This window comes from Megalops cyprinoides, chromosome 13, assembly GCF_013368585.1.
Source record: "Megalops cyprinoides isolate fMegCyp1 chromosome 13, fMegCyp1.pri, whole genome shotgun sequence".
In the NCBI taxonomy this organism is placed as follows: Eukaryota; Metazoa; Chordata; class Actinopteri; order Elopiformes; family Megalopidae; genus Megalops; species Megalops cyprinoides.
The window spans coordinates 19,396,857-19,411,202 of record NC_050595.1 but is presented as its reverse complement, the minus strand read 5'-3'; the positions used below and the strand labels follow the sequence as shown (position 1 = coordinate 19,411,202).

Here is a 14,346-nt window from a genome sequence, read left to right as displayed (position 1 = left end):
GATTAGCTATTGGGGTGTCATGGCATTGTTCTACTCTTGCAATTTGTCCCAACTATAATCCAGTTTTGCTACACCAGCCACTCAGTATTCTCAGTGCTGACAGAAATCCCTCTCCATCTGGATACATACACACATATGAGCATTGCTAATTACCACAGGGTATCTTTTTTAGAATTTTTAGCGGCACAAACACCCAGTTTCACTGTCCTGAATGTTGAAAATCCTCTTATTCTGAGTCTGAACATAATCCCTCCTAAATGCTACAGCACAGGCCAGGCGTGGCAGAAAAAGCGTCCGGAACAGGGCAGCGAAAACGTGCGTGCAAAGCCAGATACTTTTAATGACACACGGCACATTGTTCTGCTCTGGTGATTAAAGCAGCACTCACTCACGATAGAAACCCGCCTCCCGTCCCCCACCCATTGCCTGTCCCTTTTGAAAAAGCATTCTCTCTGGATTATGGTGGATTAAACTCAAGCACCAACAAACAAGCGCATGCTCCGATATGCTTGTGTAGAACAGCTATGTAAAAATGTCATAATGTGGATGAGACTGAAGAGGGAGTTACTATATATTTATTACAAAAAACAAACCTAAATAACTATATATGTATGAAAATATATTGTAGTTTTAGTATAGCTGTTGGCACAGATGATTATATTGAGATAAAAAAAAACACAGTCATAAAACCAGAGCATGTTCTGTTCTGAGTTTTTGGTGCATACAAAATGAGTCCCCCCAGCTCCATTCTGGATCATCAGCATTGTTCTTAGAATGTGCCCCCAAAACAAACCCAACAAAAGCTGTGTTTGTAATCAACTTATCAAGTCTTTCAGAGTGTCCATTTTGAACTCTCTCCAGCGCTGGACTAAAATAACCTCAATTCAAAGCAATATCTGTCTGGCCATTTGTGCCTGACTGAGCGCAAACTAATTAAAACCAAAGCTTTTGAAGTGAATCTTTCCAGGAAGTTCACTCATGGTTGACAAAGAGGATTGGGAATAGCATGAGAAAGCAAGTTGTAACCCCTTGTCTTAACAGTAACTATCATGATAAATTGCTCAATTTCTGGACTAATCACAGCACTAGTATAAAAGTTATCATTAATATGATAATGAAAGCTATCGTTAGGACTACTTTCAGTGCAAGTTTTAAATATACTATCTCACTAATGTGTATAATCAACCATCCCGTGTTAAGGAAAATGATACAGCGACTGTGACATGGATTTTCAGTCAAGGAATTGACTGAGAGGTGTGTTGAAGGAACATTTTAGCACATGATAGATGGTTATTGTTGTAGTTTATGGTTATTTTTGCAACTCTCAGAGTAACCAGGGCTTTCATAGCCCAGCCCTCACCACCAAAACCTTGTTACTATGGCTGTGAGCTGTGGAAAAAAAAAAAAAAAAAACAACTTCATCAGGCATTTAAAATGTAAAACATAAAGGCAACTTTGGTTGGGTAGAGCCCAGAACCTGGTTTCACTGGAAAGGTTTTTGGAGGCACAGAAGAGTTTAAGTCATTCATACACACTGACAATGAAAGAGAACAGCAAGCAATCCAATGGAAAGCATATCAACTTTTCTCTGATTCTTACAAATACTCTTATACCATTCACATGAGCACACACGGATTTTCTGTGAATATAGTAACACTTATCACATGAGGAACCCACTAAGCAAATAATCCCTTAAAAAAACATGGCATAAACCAGACCTATGGTGAATGGTACTTCTGTAAGTAAATGAAAATATTTTTTGGGAGAAGTTTTGCTTTCACTGCATGGTACATACTCCGAGAAAAGGCAGTTTCCTTCTCTACGAAGTCTCACCCTTCAAATCCTTAACTGAATGTGACTTAAACCATTTTGAAACACAAAGCACACTTGGAGCATTTGGTTGAAAATGGATTTAGTCATTGAATAAATACACATTACAACAGAATGTATGTTCCTGACAGTCATTTACAGAGCAGAACATTTTTCACATGATAAGACCACCATGTGACTTAGGACCCTTCAGTCAAATGTAAGACATTAAAACATTTAAAGTTACATTTCAAGTCATATTATGTCTGAATTGCTCGCAAACAACAAAATGATAATGGATCCCTCCACTAGAATCGCACTATTATTCTGTCAAACTGTTTTCATACTATATTTAGTTTGCAACATATAGTGGTCACACCACACAATCTTTCGGATGAAAGACATTTCACACAGCATAAAATTGGTTTTCTTGATTTTCCACCACAAATTTTGTCACAAACAGAAATGCGAAACTTTACTCAAGCAGTAAGTAAAGCATCTGTCCTAAGTGAATCCCATCCCTCCACACACATACATGCAGCATTGGTGTCCGAGACTCCTATCAGCATTTTACCCCATCAGTGCAGGCACCAGCAGGAGTGTGGCTTACCTGGACAGGTCCTACTGGGGGACAGGCCTGGAGGGAGCTGAGAGCAGGGTGCCTGAGCGCGGTTCGGGCACCCTTTGCCTGGTCCCGGGACAGACGGGCTCCTCCAGCCGTTCGCTCTCGGTCTGCCCAGCGCAGTGAACCCCACACAGATGAAAGCTCATCACTTTATGAGGAGCGGTTCATATGATGAGCATGTGAGCGGGCTCTTTGTTCGGGCCGAGTCTTATGACTCCAGTTCAAGGTAATCCTTTGGGGAGTCTCATGACCCCCTTCCCAATGCCCTGAGGGCGTTTTCATCCCCCTGCTGGAACAAGGCACAACAAATCTACTTTGATACCCACCCACTAATCTCCACTTTGGTGAACTTTTTTTTTTCTTTCTTCCTCCTTTTCTCAAGATTTCTTTGCCAGCACGACAGTGTTGTCTCACTTAGGGAGAGTCCGGAGGAAAGACAGGGAGCAAATAAACCCCACACACACACACACGCACAAAAGGAGCAAAACAATAGCGCCCCGACTTTTAATTTGAAAGTGCCGCCCAGCCCCACTGCTTTGATTTCAACCCTATTTGCATAATTGAAACAATTGGACACTGGCTTGCTTTTTGAAAAGGTCCTTGTTAAGACATGACCGAGGTCCAGCTGGAGGCCTGGTCACCCAACGCCAGTGGGACTTAATCCCTTTCCATTTGTTGCATGAGCAGACCGCTTCAGCTGAAGCTGACCTGACATAAGCAAGAGCCCCTTGCTGGAAGTACGCACCTCTGCCATTGAGTGTGCTCTCTCTTAACATGATAGCATGGTTTTGGAAATCTTTGCGTCAAGGACAAAAACAAACCAGTCTACAGTTATGAATTTGGCTGGCTTAATTACTTGTTGCTAGCAGAAACTAAGAAGGAAAAGCTTACAGTATAATCAGTGACAGTGCCCATCCTCTGAATTCACAGTTTGAAAAATTACATTGAGGCAGGTAATTAAGATTGCGGATGGCATACAAGCTCTTTTGGAAAACTATTTAGTGCTCAGTGCAAAAATGTGGTGGCTCGTGCATTGGGCAGATGGGGGTGTGGTTTTGATTTGAAATGCTTTAATGAGATGAAAGGATACCCTTCCTGGCATGGAGGTGGCTCTGTCTGTGATATATGCATTGTGCTGTATCCCACAGAATAAAGTTCCTGAGACCTGCCAAAACCTGTTTGCTTCAGGCCAGGCTCCCTCGGTTGCAGAATTTTGGATGCTTAGTTTTGCCTCCCGTCCAGCAAATATAGCTGTGTATACCTATACATATGCTGTATACAGTATATATATCAGTGACTGATGTATCATAGTATACTTGGCTTCCATTGCCTAGTTAGATTGTACAAGTTAACTTGTGTTAGAGCTTGAGTAGTGTCATGCTCACACTCACTGGTCTGGGAGTGTTGTTAGCCTGGTCTGACACTGTTGCTCATTTAACTTGAATGGATGCACTTATGTTCTATTGTGCTGGAAGTAATGTGATGTAATGTACCAGCATGTAACTATGGCTGGAACACCACTTTTTATCTACCACAAGGCAGTTATGGAGAATAACATTTTCAATGTACCTTTTTATGGTACCATGTATACCACTGTCCTCTCAAACTGTGTCAATGGTTGTGGTGTCAGGCCTTAGGTATGTTAATTATTTGTTATGAGCTATCACATCACTGTATACGGCAGCGACTGTGAGAGGGCATACAGGTCTGCTCTTTTTGAGCAGAATTTACGCAAACTGGGCTTGAGCAGAATCAGATATTCTTCGGATGATGGCTGGCATTTTGGTTGACCTGATTTCAAAGCAGTTGCTTAGATTTTACATGTGAGCGCATTATGTTTTCTAAAGTAGACTTCATTCACCCATTACAAATGACTTTAGGACAGGCATTGCAAAACCAATCAACTAATGGTATGTATCATTAGCTGATGTTTGATGGGCATTTGTAAGTCATTTTTATATGGTCCTTGTATGTAGTGCTTATTTTAGGGAAGCTACTGTGAACTCATTAATCAATATGAGTAATGCTAGTACATGGTAAAACTGTTGTATTGATTGACTAATGGGGCCTTAATAATAGGAGTTACCTGGTAAATAATCAGAACAAAAAAGAAAACACATTGGTGTGTTTCTACATTATGATTTATAGTTTGATGGTGTCCTTTTCCCCATGATAGACAAACACATGTGCCTGAACCTCTGCAAATCTCAGTGATTTCAGGTATGAAAATTATTTCATCAGAAAGCAAAAATGCAAACATTAACCGCCAGGTTAATGTCTGTTTAGCCATTTGCTCTTTATTTTCATAGTTAATTTTTTTTAAAGCATGCATGTAGTTCCCATACGGAAATGAAATGTGTCGTAATGTGTTGAGAAGTATGTTGTTCAGCCCAAGAATATACTGCAAATGTAATTAAAATATATTAACGTAGATCAGAAATATACTGAAATATGCCAAAATGGCAACGATTGACATTGTTTATGTATAGATTGATCTAAAAATGTATTCACAATATGAATTTTTGTATGGGTTAATAGGTATGTAAGTTTTATTAGGTTCTTGTTAGCCAAACATGATCTGATTTGCTGGCATGCCATGAATATACACCATAAGGGGTGTAGATGAAGAAAAGATAATCATAGCTACAGTAGCACAATACATTTCCATACCATGCAATGCCGCTGATTTAAAAAATTGCAAATTAACAGAGCAATGTTATCTAAATCTACAGTTATAGTTACAGCATACTGACCCCTCCTTAAAACAGCAGTACTCCATAAATATGGTTTGTCCTGGCTGTAACCAGTTACGTTCCAATTGATGAGGGTGTGTACACAGCCAAAATCAGTAATTTCCTTTTGGTGATAGTGTGTGTAGAGTGTATTCTGCTAAAGCCGATCATTTTCCATTGATGGTGGTATGTATAGTGTGTATATGGTGTGTATTCTGTGTTATCTTACAAAATATTCATCCAATAAATATGGTGTGCATAGTGTGTAGATGGTCATGCATCACTTCTAATATTGTGACTCCGTGTATGGCTTTCGCTTGTGTTGTACTCTGCCTCACTTGTAAGTCGCATTGGATAAAAGCATCAGCCAAATGAATAAATGTAAATGTAATGTAAATATTCTAACTCTATTTGGACAACATTATTTTTTTAATTAATAACATTTGGGTCGATACGTTCCATGATTATGTTTAGTTTCACATAAACTGACATATGAGTGAAATAACCACTTTTATCAAAGAGCATCCACCCCAGATCCAGCTCCTTATTTTGTCTCTCACACACACTAGCACCCTGCATCAGCTATGGCACCAGCCATGATCCCCTTCACTCAGACTCTTCTAGCACCAACTCTGGGCCCAACACCTCCTTCACTCACATCCTCACTTCTAGCCACCAATCTTGGTGCTCCAGGCCGCTTCAGCAGTACACTCCCCGCACCAGCCTTGGGCCCAGCACTAGGTTCAGCACCAGCCACAGACTCTCTCAGCCTGGCTTGCCTCTACCTGCACTGCCCAGGCCTTTGCTTTGCCAGGGGAGCACACAGTTAAACCCTCTCCTTGGTTATTTACCAGAAACCTGCAGCTAAGTAGTCCTATCCCCAACATTTCCATTTCCCTCAGCTGCACTTTGGATTTAATGCTTTAGAGTGATGCTGGGGGGTGTTGTAGTTGGTGACATATGAGATGATGCTCACTACACTTATTACTACAGTAGCAACAGAATGTCCCACTATTCTTCAAAAAACCTTCCATGGTCTTCACAAGTTGCATGAATGTTTATCACCCTGTAAGGCTAAGTTAACGGTCCTGTCTCGCAGTTAGAGGGAAAGATGGGTGCAACTCGGGGTGGGGGGAAGAGCACAGGGTGATTTAGTGGGACCCCCCCCCCACCACCACCACCACCACCACCACCACCAAAGACGCCATGTTGGCTGTGATGAAGCACACGTGGCCTCGTGTTAATCACAGCTGCGGAAAACAGCGCGTGTGACGCACATACTGCCCTGCAGCCTGTTTCAAATCATTATCCACGGCAATTAAGGCCCAAATCCACAGAGCAACGGGTCCCACTGTTAGAGCTCCCTTTGAGCAGCTAAAAGCCCCTCCCAAGAGGTAAAATTAAATACTCTGGAATCAGATTTAGCTCCCCTAAGCAAATTAGCATGACTTACCACCAACTCGCAAACAATAAATAGCTTTTTTTTCCAAAAAAACTATTTTATATCCAGCAGTTAAGAGAAATCACTGTTTGGCACAAAAAGACAATTGTACACGATTAGAATGAAGAAGGAATTTGTCTACTGGATTTCAAGAACTAGGAAAAACAGATTATAACTGCTTTGTAAAGGACTCATTGTTTCAAATGTCCCACTGTTTCAAGAGTGAGACATAGCACAAAAATTTTTCTGCTCCTGCTGTTTCTGTGGAGTAGAAATTGAACAAGTTTGTGTCCTCACAAAAAAATTAAGATTTCCACAGCGTAAAGTTCCACCAAGTGAGTGGCATTCTTTTTTTATGCCATGACACTCTGCAGCGCTGTTTTGATGTCATATTTACATTTGATTTGCATGTGAATGGTGAACACTGTGTCTCTCACTAAGAAATGAATGTTTGTGATCACATGACTATCTCTGAGATGTTCCAGAAACACCCCAAGTCTCCTTTCTGTGAGGCAGTCACATACTGCCAGCTGAGCTGGCCCCATAAAAGATACATTCGTTTTATGAGGATACACTGTTGGCACCCTTGTGCTCGCCAATCAATCAAAACTTTATTGCCAAATCGACCTAATTGACTAGGAATTTGCATTTGCAGCTGCTCACATGAAGTTAACATTATTGTCATGAAGAATAAACAACGCATATACGGACACAGTTCTTAATATATTTATGAATGGAGCAATAAATTGAAATACTAATATTATAAAAGATTTAAGTGATAATATTACTAATTATGTGAGCAAGCAATCAGACATTAGTTAAATGAATATACCGTTGTATATTGAGTATGTCAAACTTTTACGTTAATATCATCACACTAAGTGTGTCAATGCATCTGCTTTCATTCACAAAGCTCAAACTTCAAAAAATGTGTGGGGTTTGATGATGTTACAGTGATCGCATGATCTGCACCACAGCGTATTTGTAAACAAATACACTCCTAAATAGAACTCTGCAACTGAATTTGGTTGCTGTATATTGGTTGGCTGGCCAACAAAAGGCATCCATCTTCCTATATTTACCCACCATAGATCAAATCTCCAAGTACAAAACTTCTGTCTTTTTGCAAAATTCACTGAATCATATTACTCTGGCCTTCAGATGGTCAGGGTCTACACTGTATGTACTTTAAGCTGAACAAGATGCTACTATATTAAAAGTCCTCACTTGATACTTTGAGAAAATAAAACCCTGTGAAAATGATACATTTCGTGAACACGAGTTAATGGGACATTTGACCTGGTGTGTGGTTGGTACAATACATTCAACTAAACACTTTTGTTTAAATACGTATTTGCTTCTACTGTAAAACCTAAAGTTGATCTCATGTTTCAATAACAGACACATTAGTTAAACAATGATTTTAGGTTAAAGCAGAAATCTTTTTTTTTCAGGGAGATCTCCTAAGTGCCCTTTGACATCACCCTGATCAAAGTTCAGCGTAAATAAATCGGAGTAAAACTGGGGCTGGCTGGTGGAGAATGTGGAATGTGATGTCACAGAGAAAGGAGATGAAAGGTATTGCTAATTCAATCTGCTCGGCTGGGAGGCCAAATTGAATGCACAACGTCAGACCCTAATGAAGTGTAACAAGGATAAACTGAGAGGGTTTTGTGTTTTTCTCAGTGCTCTGGGTTCCTGTCTTATTGTACCTCATTAGGTACAGGTCTCAGTGGAAACTGGAAGAATGTGGCTTGAATGTGAAAAGATTGTTCTTTTAGGGTTCCATATTTTGTTTCTCATGGAATGTTTTGGACAAAGGCAATACAAAGGGAGTAGTTTGGTGAGGGAAAATGCCTGGAGAGTTTTCATATTATTCTTAAACATGGCTGTTTCTTTTCAAACAGCAGTTTCTCTCTTGCTCTATAAAGGCTCATTGTCCTCTGGGATTTGAAAATCCAGTTAGCTATCACATGAGCACAACATGTTGTTAGTTAGCCCTGGGACCGGAAAGAGTCATAAGATATGTTTTTAAGGAAAGTATGAATGTGTGTGGAGGGGGTGAGGAGGGGGTGGTAGCTGGGAGTAAATGGAAGACTTGTTATGAGAGTTTTACTTTAAACCCTCACTTGTGTTCTCAGGACTGTATAAAGTGGTGTATGCAAGAACTGTTACTTTTTCACTGGAAATGAAGCTTATTTTTCACATCTTCTTGTATACTGCACTATACCACACTATAGTGCTTGGCTCTAAGCAAATTAAGTATGATAAAATATGATTAGATGGTTAGTAAACATGATTACCGAAATAGAAATCTAGTAGTGATTAGTGTAGTCAGATCTAGGCTTGATGTGGGTTTGGTAATGTCAAAAAGACAACTTCATGTCATTTGGGTAAGTATTTCTCTAATGTTGGATTAAATCACTTAACCTGAGGTACCGGCAGTAGTTACATGAGTGAAGGATGTAGGTCTACTGCTGGTTTTAAATGGCAACCTTTGCCGCCTGCACATACATACAGTGTTTAATCAGAAAGCCATGCAAGCCCACCCACATAGCAGTATTTGCAAAGAACACTATCTCTCACCCTCTAATTATGAAATTGGCTCCAGGCTTTGTCAACAGTCTAGTGTCAGTTAAGCTAATGAGAGATTTTAGGTGGGTTCCTTTAAGAACATCTCCTGTGTCTGCTTGAGTTTGCCTTTCGATAACCACAAACACAAAAAGGGAAAGTGCCTGTTGTCCCCCTCAGCAGCCTCACAGGTAAAACGAGTGTTCAGATAGTCCATTTCACGGCATTGGTGACTGCGAAGATCTCACTACAACACACCACATTGGAGTCCGATCCTCCCCTCCCAGGGAGAGGTGGAGAGAGAGAGATAAATAGATAGTGCTTTATTGATCCATTGCCTTTTTTAAACAAAGATTTGTTTTTAGATGGAGAGAATTAAAAAATGCACAGGTATTCATCTTTATGTACATGCTGAAATTGACTACATTAAAATGACCCATAAATAGTAATAAAGATTTTACAGTTGTGGGTAGAGAATAGGAAAACTGATTATCGTGGCTTTAGAGGTAAATTTGTATTCATGAGTGCAGATGTGCAATGGTGATGTAGATTGGATCACTGGGTCTATTCAGCCTAATCACAATGTATTTCATCCTTGACTTTGAGCTGTTTTCATGCAAGTGGTACATTTTTAAGCTCTTACACAACATTATGAAAATAAATTAAAGGAAGCCCAAAAAAAACATTGTGTGAGAAATGATCAAAGGAAATTTTGATTAAGCTGTTACTTAGATCTAAGGGAAAAGGGCATTCTTTCTAGATGAAATATGTCAAGGCAAATGGAACATTTCTTTTCACTTATTCCGTATTGGTGACTTATGAATAAATTTGTTATTCCATATTTAGGACAAAGCACATGTGGAATAATATTACCTCTTTGAAATTGTCACCAAAGCTGCCCATCCCAGTATTTACAGAATACTGGGCATGGCATGACCCAGTTGCAAAGATATCTGCTAAATGAATTTTTGATAAAAACAAGGATTAGGGTGGGTGAAGTCTGTGTGCCAAAAAGTAATTGCACTAGGGCATCCTTTCTATTTTACAGGGTTCCTCTTTCAATTCATTTCTATGGCATGAGTGTTTTTTTAGCTTCAAATTCAAACACAACAGGTTCATTTGATCAAAAGCAAGGATTAGTAGGAAATAATCGCTCAGAATAGGAAGCAGTATTTGTAAGAATACAGTATGTTAGCTCCACTGTTACATCAACAAAAAAAAAAATCATAAACTGAAGTTGTGACAGCGAGATTGCATTATGTATATAGATGCCCTGTAAAGAGCCCCCAACAGCGCCCCTTATGGGAATCAGAAAGAATATGTGAAATATTCTGAAAAAGAATGAAATCTCACCTAACAACCATCTTGTGTATTATCTCACAGAGGTGGTCCAAAAAATAGAGAGAAGCATTTTTCTTCTCATTTTGTTCATTAGAATTTCTGTGATGTAACATCTGCATTTTTAAACATGTCACCAGGGTGGAGGAGTGGAAAGGGAAGTGGGTTTGTAACCAGATGGTTGCAGGTTTGCCTCCCAGAGAAAGTAATGCTGCTGTACCCCAGGGTGTGGCATTCAAACTTCCAGGTGAGCAGTGGCACAAAATTTTAATGCAAGCATCTGTCATCCAATTAAGTTATGAAAGTGTATGATCTATGTGAGATGAAATTTGAATCTTGACTTTGTGCTTCATGTTACTACTGAAGTGTTTACTTATGAACTGTAGTGTTTTGGTATGAAAAAGCAATAAGGTGGTCATATCAAATATCAAATATCCACCTTATCTTATTTTCTTTACTGAAGAAATTATATGAATGCACAGAGCATGCCAATATAAAAACATGGTACAAATATGATAATATACATGTGATACAGCGTTCTTTCAACCTTTCCTGTGAATCCACATATTTTGTGGATATTGCACAAGCACAAGCTCAGGCCAAAGTGAACACGACTGTATGAAGCCTCACAGCCTCTTACTTCCTTTAGCAGTAGTATTTTTAAGTACACATTTGTATTTCATTAATCACATAAAAGCAGATAATAGTAAGAACAAAAGCCATTAAGGTGGCTCAGCTGCTGTAGCCCGGGCAGGGCCATTACGAGAGATTAAAGGGCTGTACTGAGGTCCTGTTCTCACGTGGTGCTGCCTCACTCACCCTCACCACTCACTGTTCTCAGGTCAGGTGTTATGAGACCGGCTGCCTGCAGACCTGTTGGCTGGGTGTGCTTGAATGGCAGCCTATCAAGTGTTTCCGTGTGCTGTTTTCATGGGGTTTGCGTGTGTCAGGGGCTGACACCCTCAGATGGTCTGAAGCTCCTGGAGGCAAATGGGCATGCTACAGTAGCTCTCATCCCAGCCTATCTCTGGCCTCCTTAATTAATTTACTAAATTAAAGCCATAAATTTACACCTATTAATTTCTCAGATTACACTGCAGTATTCTGAGTTGGTGTTTGTGTGTGTGTGTGTGTGTGTGTGTGTATGGTTGGTTGTCACATTTCTTAATTGCCAACATGCAGCAGATTCAAAATCCATCCCAGACTCAGGGGAGTCCTCTGAAACAGTGCCTCCTTCACTCATTACACATGGTATAGCACATTTGCCTGTCAGTCAAATGGAGACAACAGTACCATCTTTTTTAATGACAAAAAAGACCAGCTGTGCCCGGTGGTCATAGAACGGTCCATCGCCATCACCATAAAGGCAAATGATGTTCACTTTTTCACCCTCTGCAGTTCATGCCGACATGGCTGCTGAGTTAGATTGTGTCCACATTCTGAGATTGAAACACACAGACCATCACAGCCTTATGGACTAAAGTGAGTGTGTCTCCCTCCACCAGCCACGCCCCCTTGCATAACAGTTATGAGGCTTAACCTCTGAGCCTGGCAGTACCAGTCTGGAGCTCAGTATTTCTCCACATCACCCCAGTGATGGCAAATGGGTCACAATCTTAAACCAGCAGTTAAAACCACATCATAAAAGTGAAGGAAACAATGTCGGCTCACTGCAGTTTGTTTTATTTCTTGGGTTTTATTTGAGTGGAGGTGGAAAATAATCTTGATAGTTACGCAGTAGTCCACAGCATTGAATGGGAAATTATGAAAATGAAATATTTGTAAGAAAGAGATCCGTGAATGGAGTCCAACTTTGTGGACACAGTTAGATGAACTATTATGTGAACATGACCTGAACCTGTTTGTTTCTAGTTAAGCAACATATGAACACATAAGCAGATAAATTCAACTGATTTCAAAAACTAGACATATTCAGAATTTATAAATGCAAGCTTGAGGATTGGCAGTAGCACAAGTGCTGGTCCGTGTGATGAAATATCCTCTTCACTTATCAGTTTTCAGTTTATAAATAAGTTAGGGATTCCATAAACATACTAAAAGCATTATATTCTGCCATCATATAACTTCTGCTGTTGTACTGTTAACAAAGCTATCAACCAACACCAAATTCTTTGCAGCCATCCCGAACAATGCAACATGAATTTAGTCTGGAGAAATCTGCCTTCTGTTTAGCCACTCTCCTCTGCTGTAGCATATGTGAGATGGTATTTCAGAACCATGGACACACACAGACACATAAGACTCAGAGAAGAAGGAAGTGGGAGAGGGTGAAGTGTACTTGTCTTGCTTATTTCAGTTTTCTTGATTTTGATTCCAGCTTTGTTTCTCTCCTACAATCCTAACCTTCTAACTCCAGGTCAGATGCTTGACTTACACCAGAGTGTCAATGTCAGGCAGATTTAGTATGACTTTTCTGTTCATTCAGACTATCCAGCTTCCAAAACAAGTACTAAAACACTAGAAAAAAAATCTGAATCGTGTCACTCTGGGAACAATTGTATTATGATTAAATCTGTAGTAAACAGCTGGCAGGCTTGTAGCTTCCTCACATTTTATTGTAATGGCATTGATTTTACTATGTGCTTTTAATGCTCTGTGGCTGATCTGCTTGCCACTAGGGTAAACCGTCCCTCCTCGTGCCACTCTGCACCCTGCCAGTTGCCAGTGGAGCCATGCCAGCTCTTCAGATTCGCCTGCCTGAACCGCACACACACCTACCCTCTACCGTCTGCAGGACACCGAGGCTTCCTTGAGCGAGGATCAGTGAGATGCCTTACCTTCTGCGAGCCGGAGGTGGTGCGCTTGATGGAGGTGCGTTTGAAGGAGCCGCTTGGCCTCTTCCCAGCCGCACCCCTGTTCTCCATGTGTGAGCCCCACGACGCGTCAGCAAGCCGCACGCCACATCCACACTGCCGGGGCGCCCCTGTCCCCAAGCCAGGGTTCAGCAGCAAAAAAACAAACAAAAAAAAGAACGCAAACCCAAGAGGAATGAAGCTAAAAAGGGGTCCTAAAAAGAAAGCAGCGAACCTGTCCGAAAAGTAAGGAAAGCCAGGTGGTCTTCCCCCCCACCTCCTTATCACTGTTGCGCGCTGGCAACTGACGCTTTACAATACAGTTGACACATAGACCCCCTTTGCTCTTCCCTTTTCCTCTATAATCAGGCTTAATGCATTTGGTCGCAGGGAGTTGTGCTTTTTAATGGATGGAGATTTAATAAATGGTGATTGAAGGTAAATCTACTCTCATATGCCACGGCCAAAAAAAAGGTTTTAAAGCGTGCAAAGCAGAAGCTAGGGGTGGGGGAGTCAGATGGGAAAGGCCATTGTCAGATGTTAGAGGGAGAGAAGAATGGCAGCAGATGGTCTATAGAGTGGTAGTAGTGGGGTGAAGTGCTTTAACTAAAAAAAACACCTGACCTTGTGGTTGGAGGTAGTCCTGCTGCGGAAGGGGCCGTTGGAAATGTAATATTGAATCATTTATAGCCAGCCTGTCAAATGTATGCATTTGCTCTCAGCCGTACCTGGAAACCTGAGTCTTTCTGGCACTCTCTCAGGCTTTGAGGATGTCTCAGGTGAATGCATAGGACACCCTTTTCTGTTATGCTCTCTAAACTGGTATTTGTCATTATTCATACTACCTCCTTGTTGCTTCAGTTCATAAGCAATTAGCTCACAACCTGTGTTTGGTGTTCCCTATTGCACCCTTGGACAAAAAATGTAACTTTTTAAAAATGCTAAAATTATCTTATTTAAATTGCCATCATTGACAATACATATCGTTTCACACTCACAAGCACTTTAAGTAGGTCA

General features: G+C 40.6%; 1 protein-coding gene across 1 annotated transcript in view; it reads right to left on the bottom strand.

Annotated features, from left to right (window-relative positions):
• Positions 1-13,401, bottom strand: part of LOC118788318 (transient receptor potential cation channel subfamily M member 1-like) — a 33,676-nt gene extending 20,275 nt beyond the window's left edge. The window contains exon 1 of the mRNA XM_036544278.1: positions 13,315-13,401. Coding sequence (XP_036400171.1) covers positions 13,315-13,401 — 87 coding nt within the window. The remainder of the gene's footprint in view (positions 1-13,314) is intronic.
• Positions 13,402-14,346: the final 945 nt, after the last annotated feature.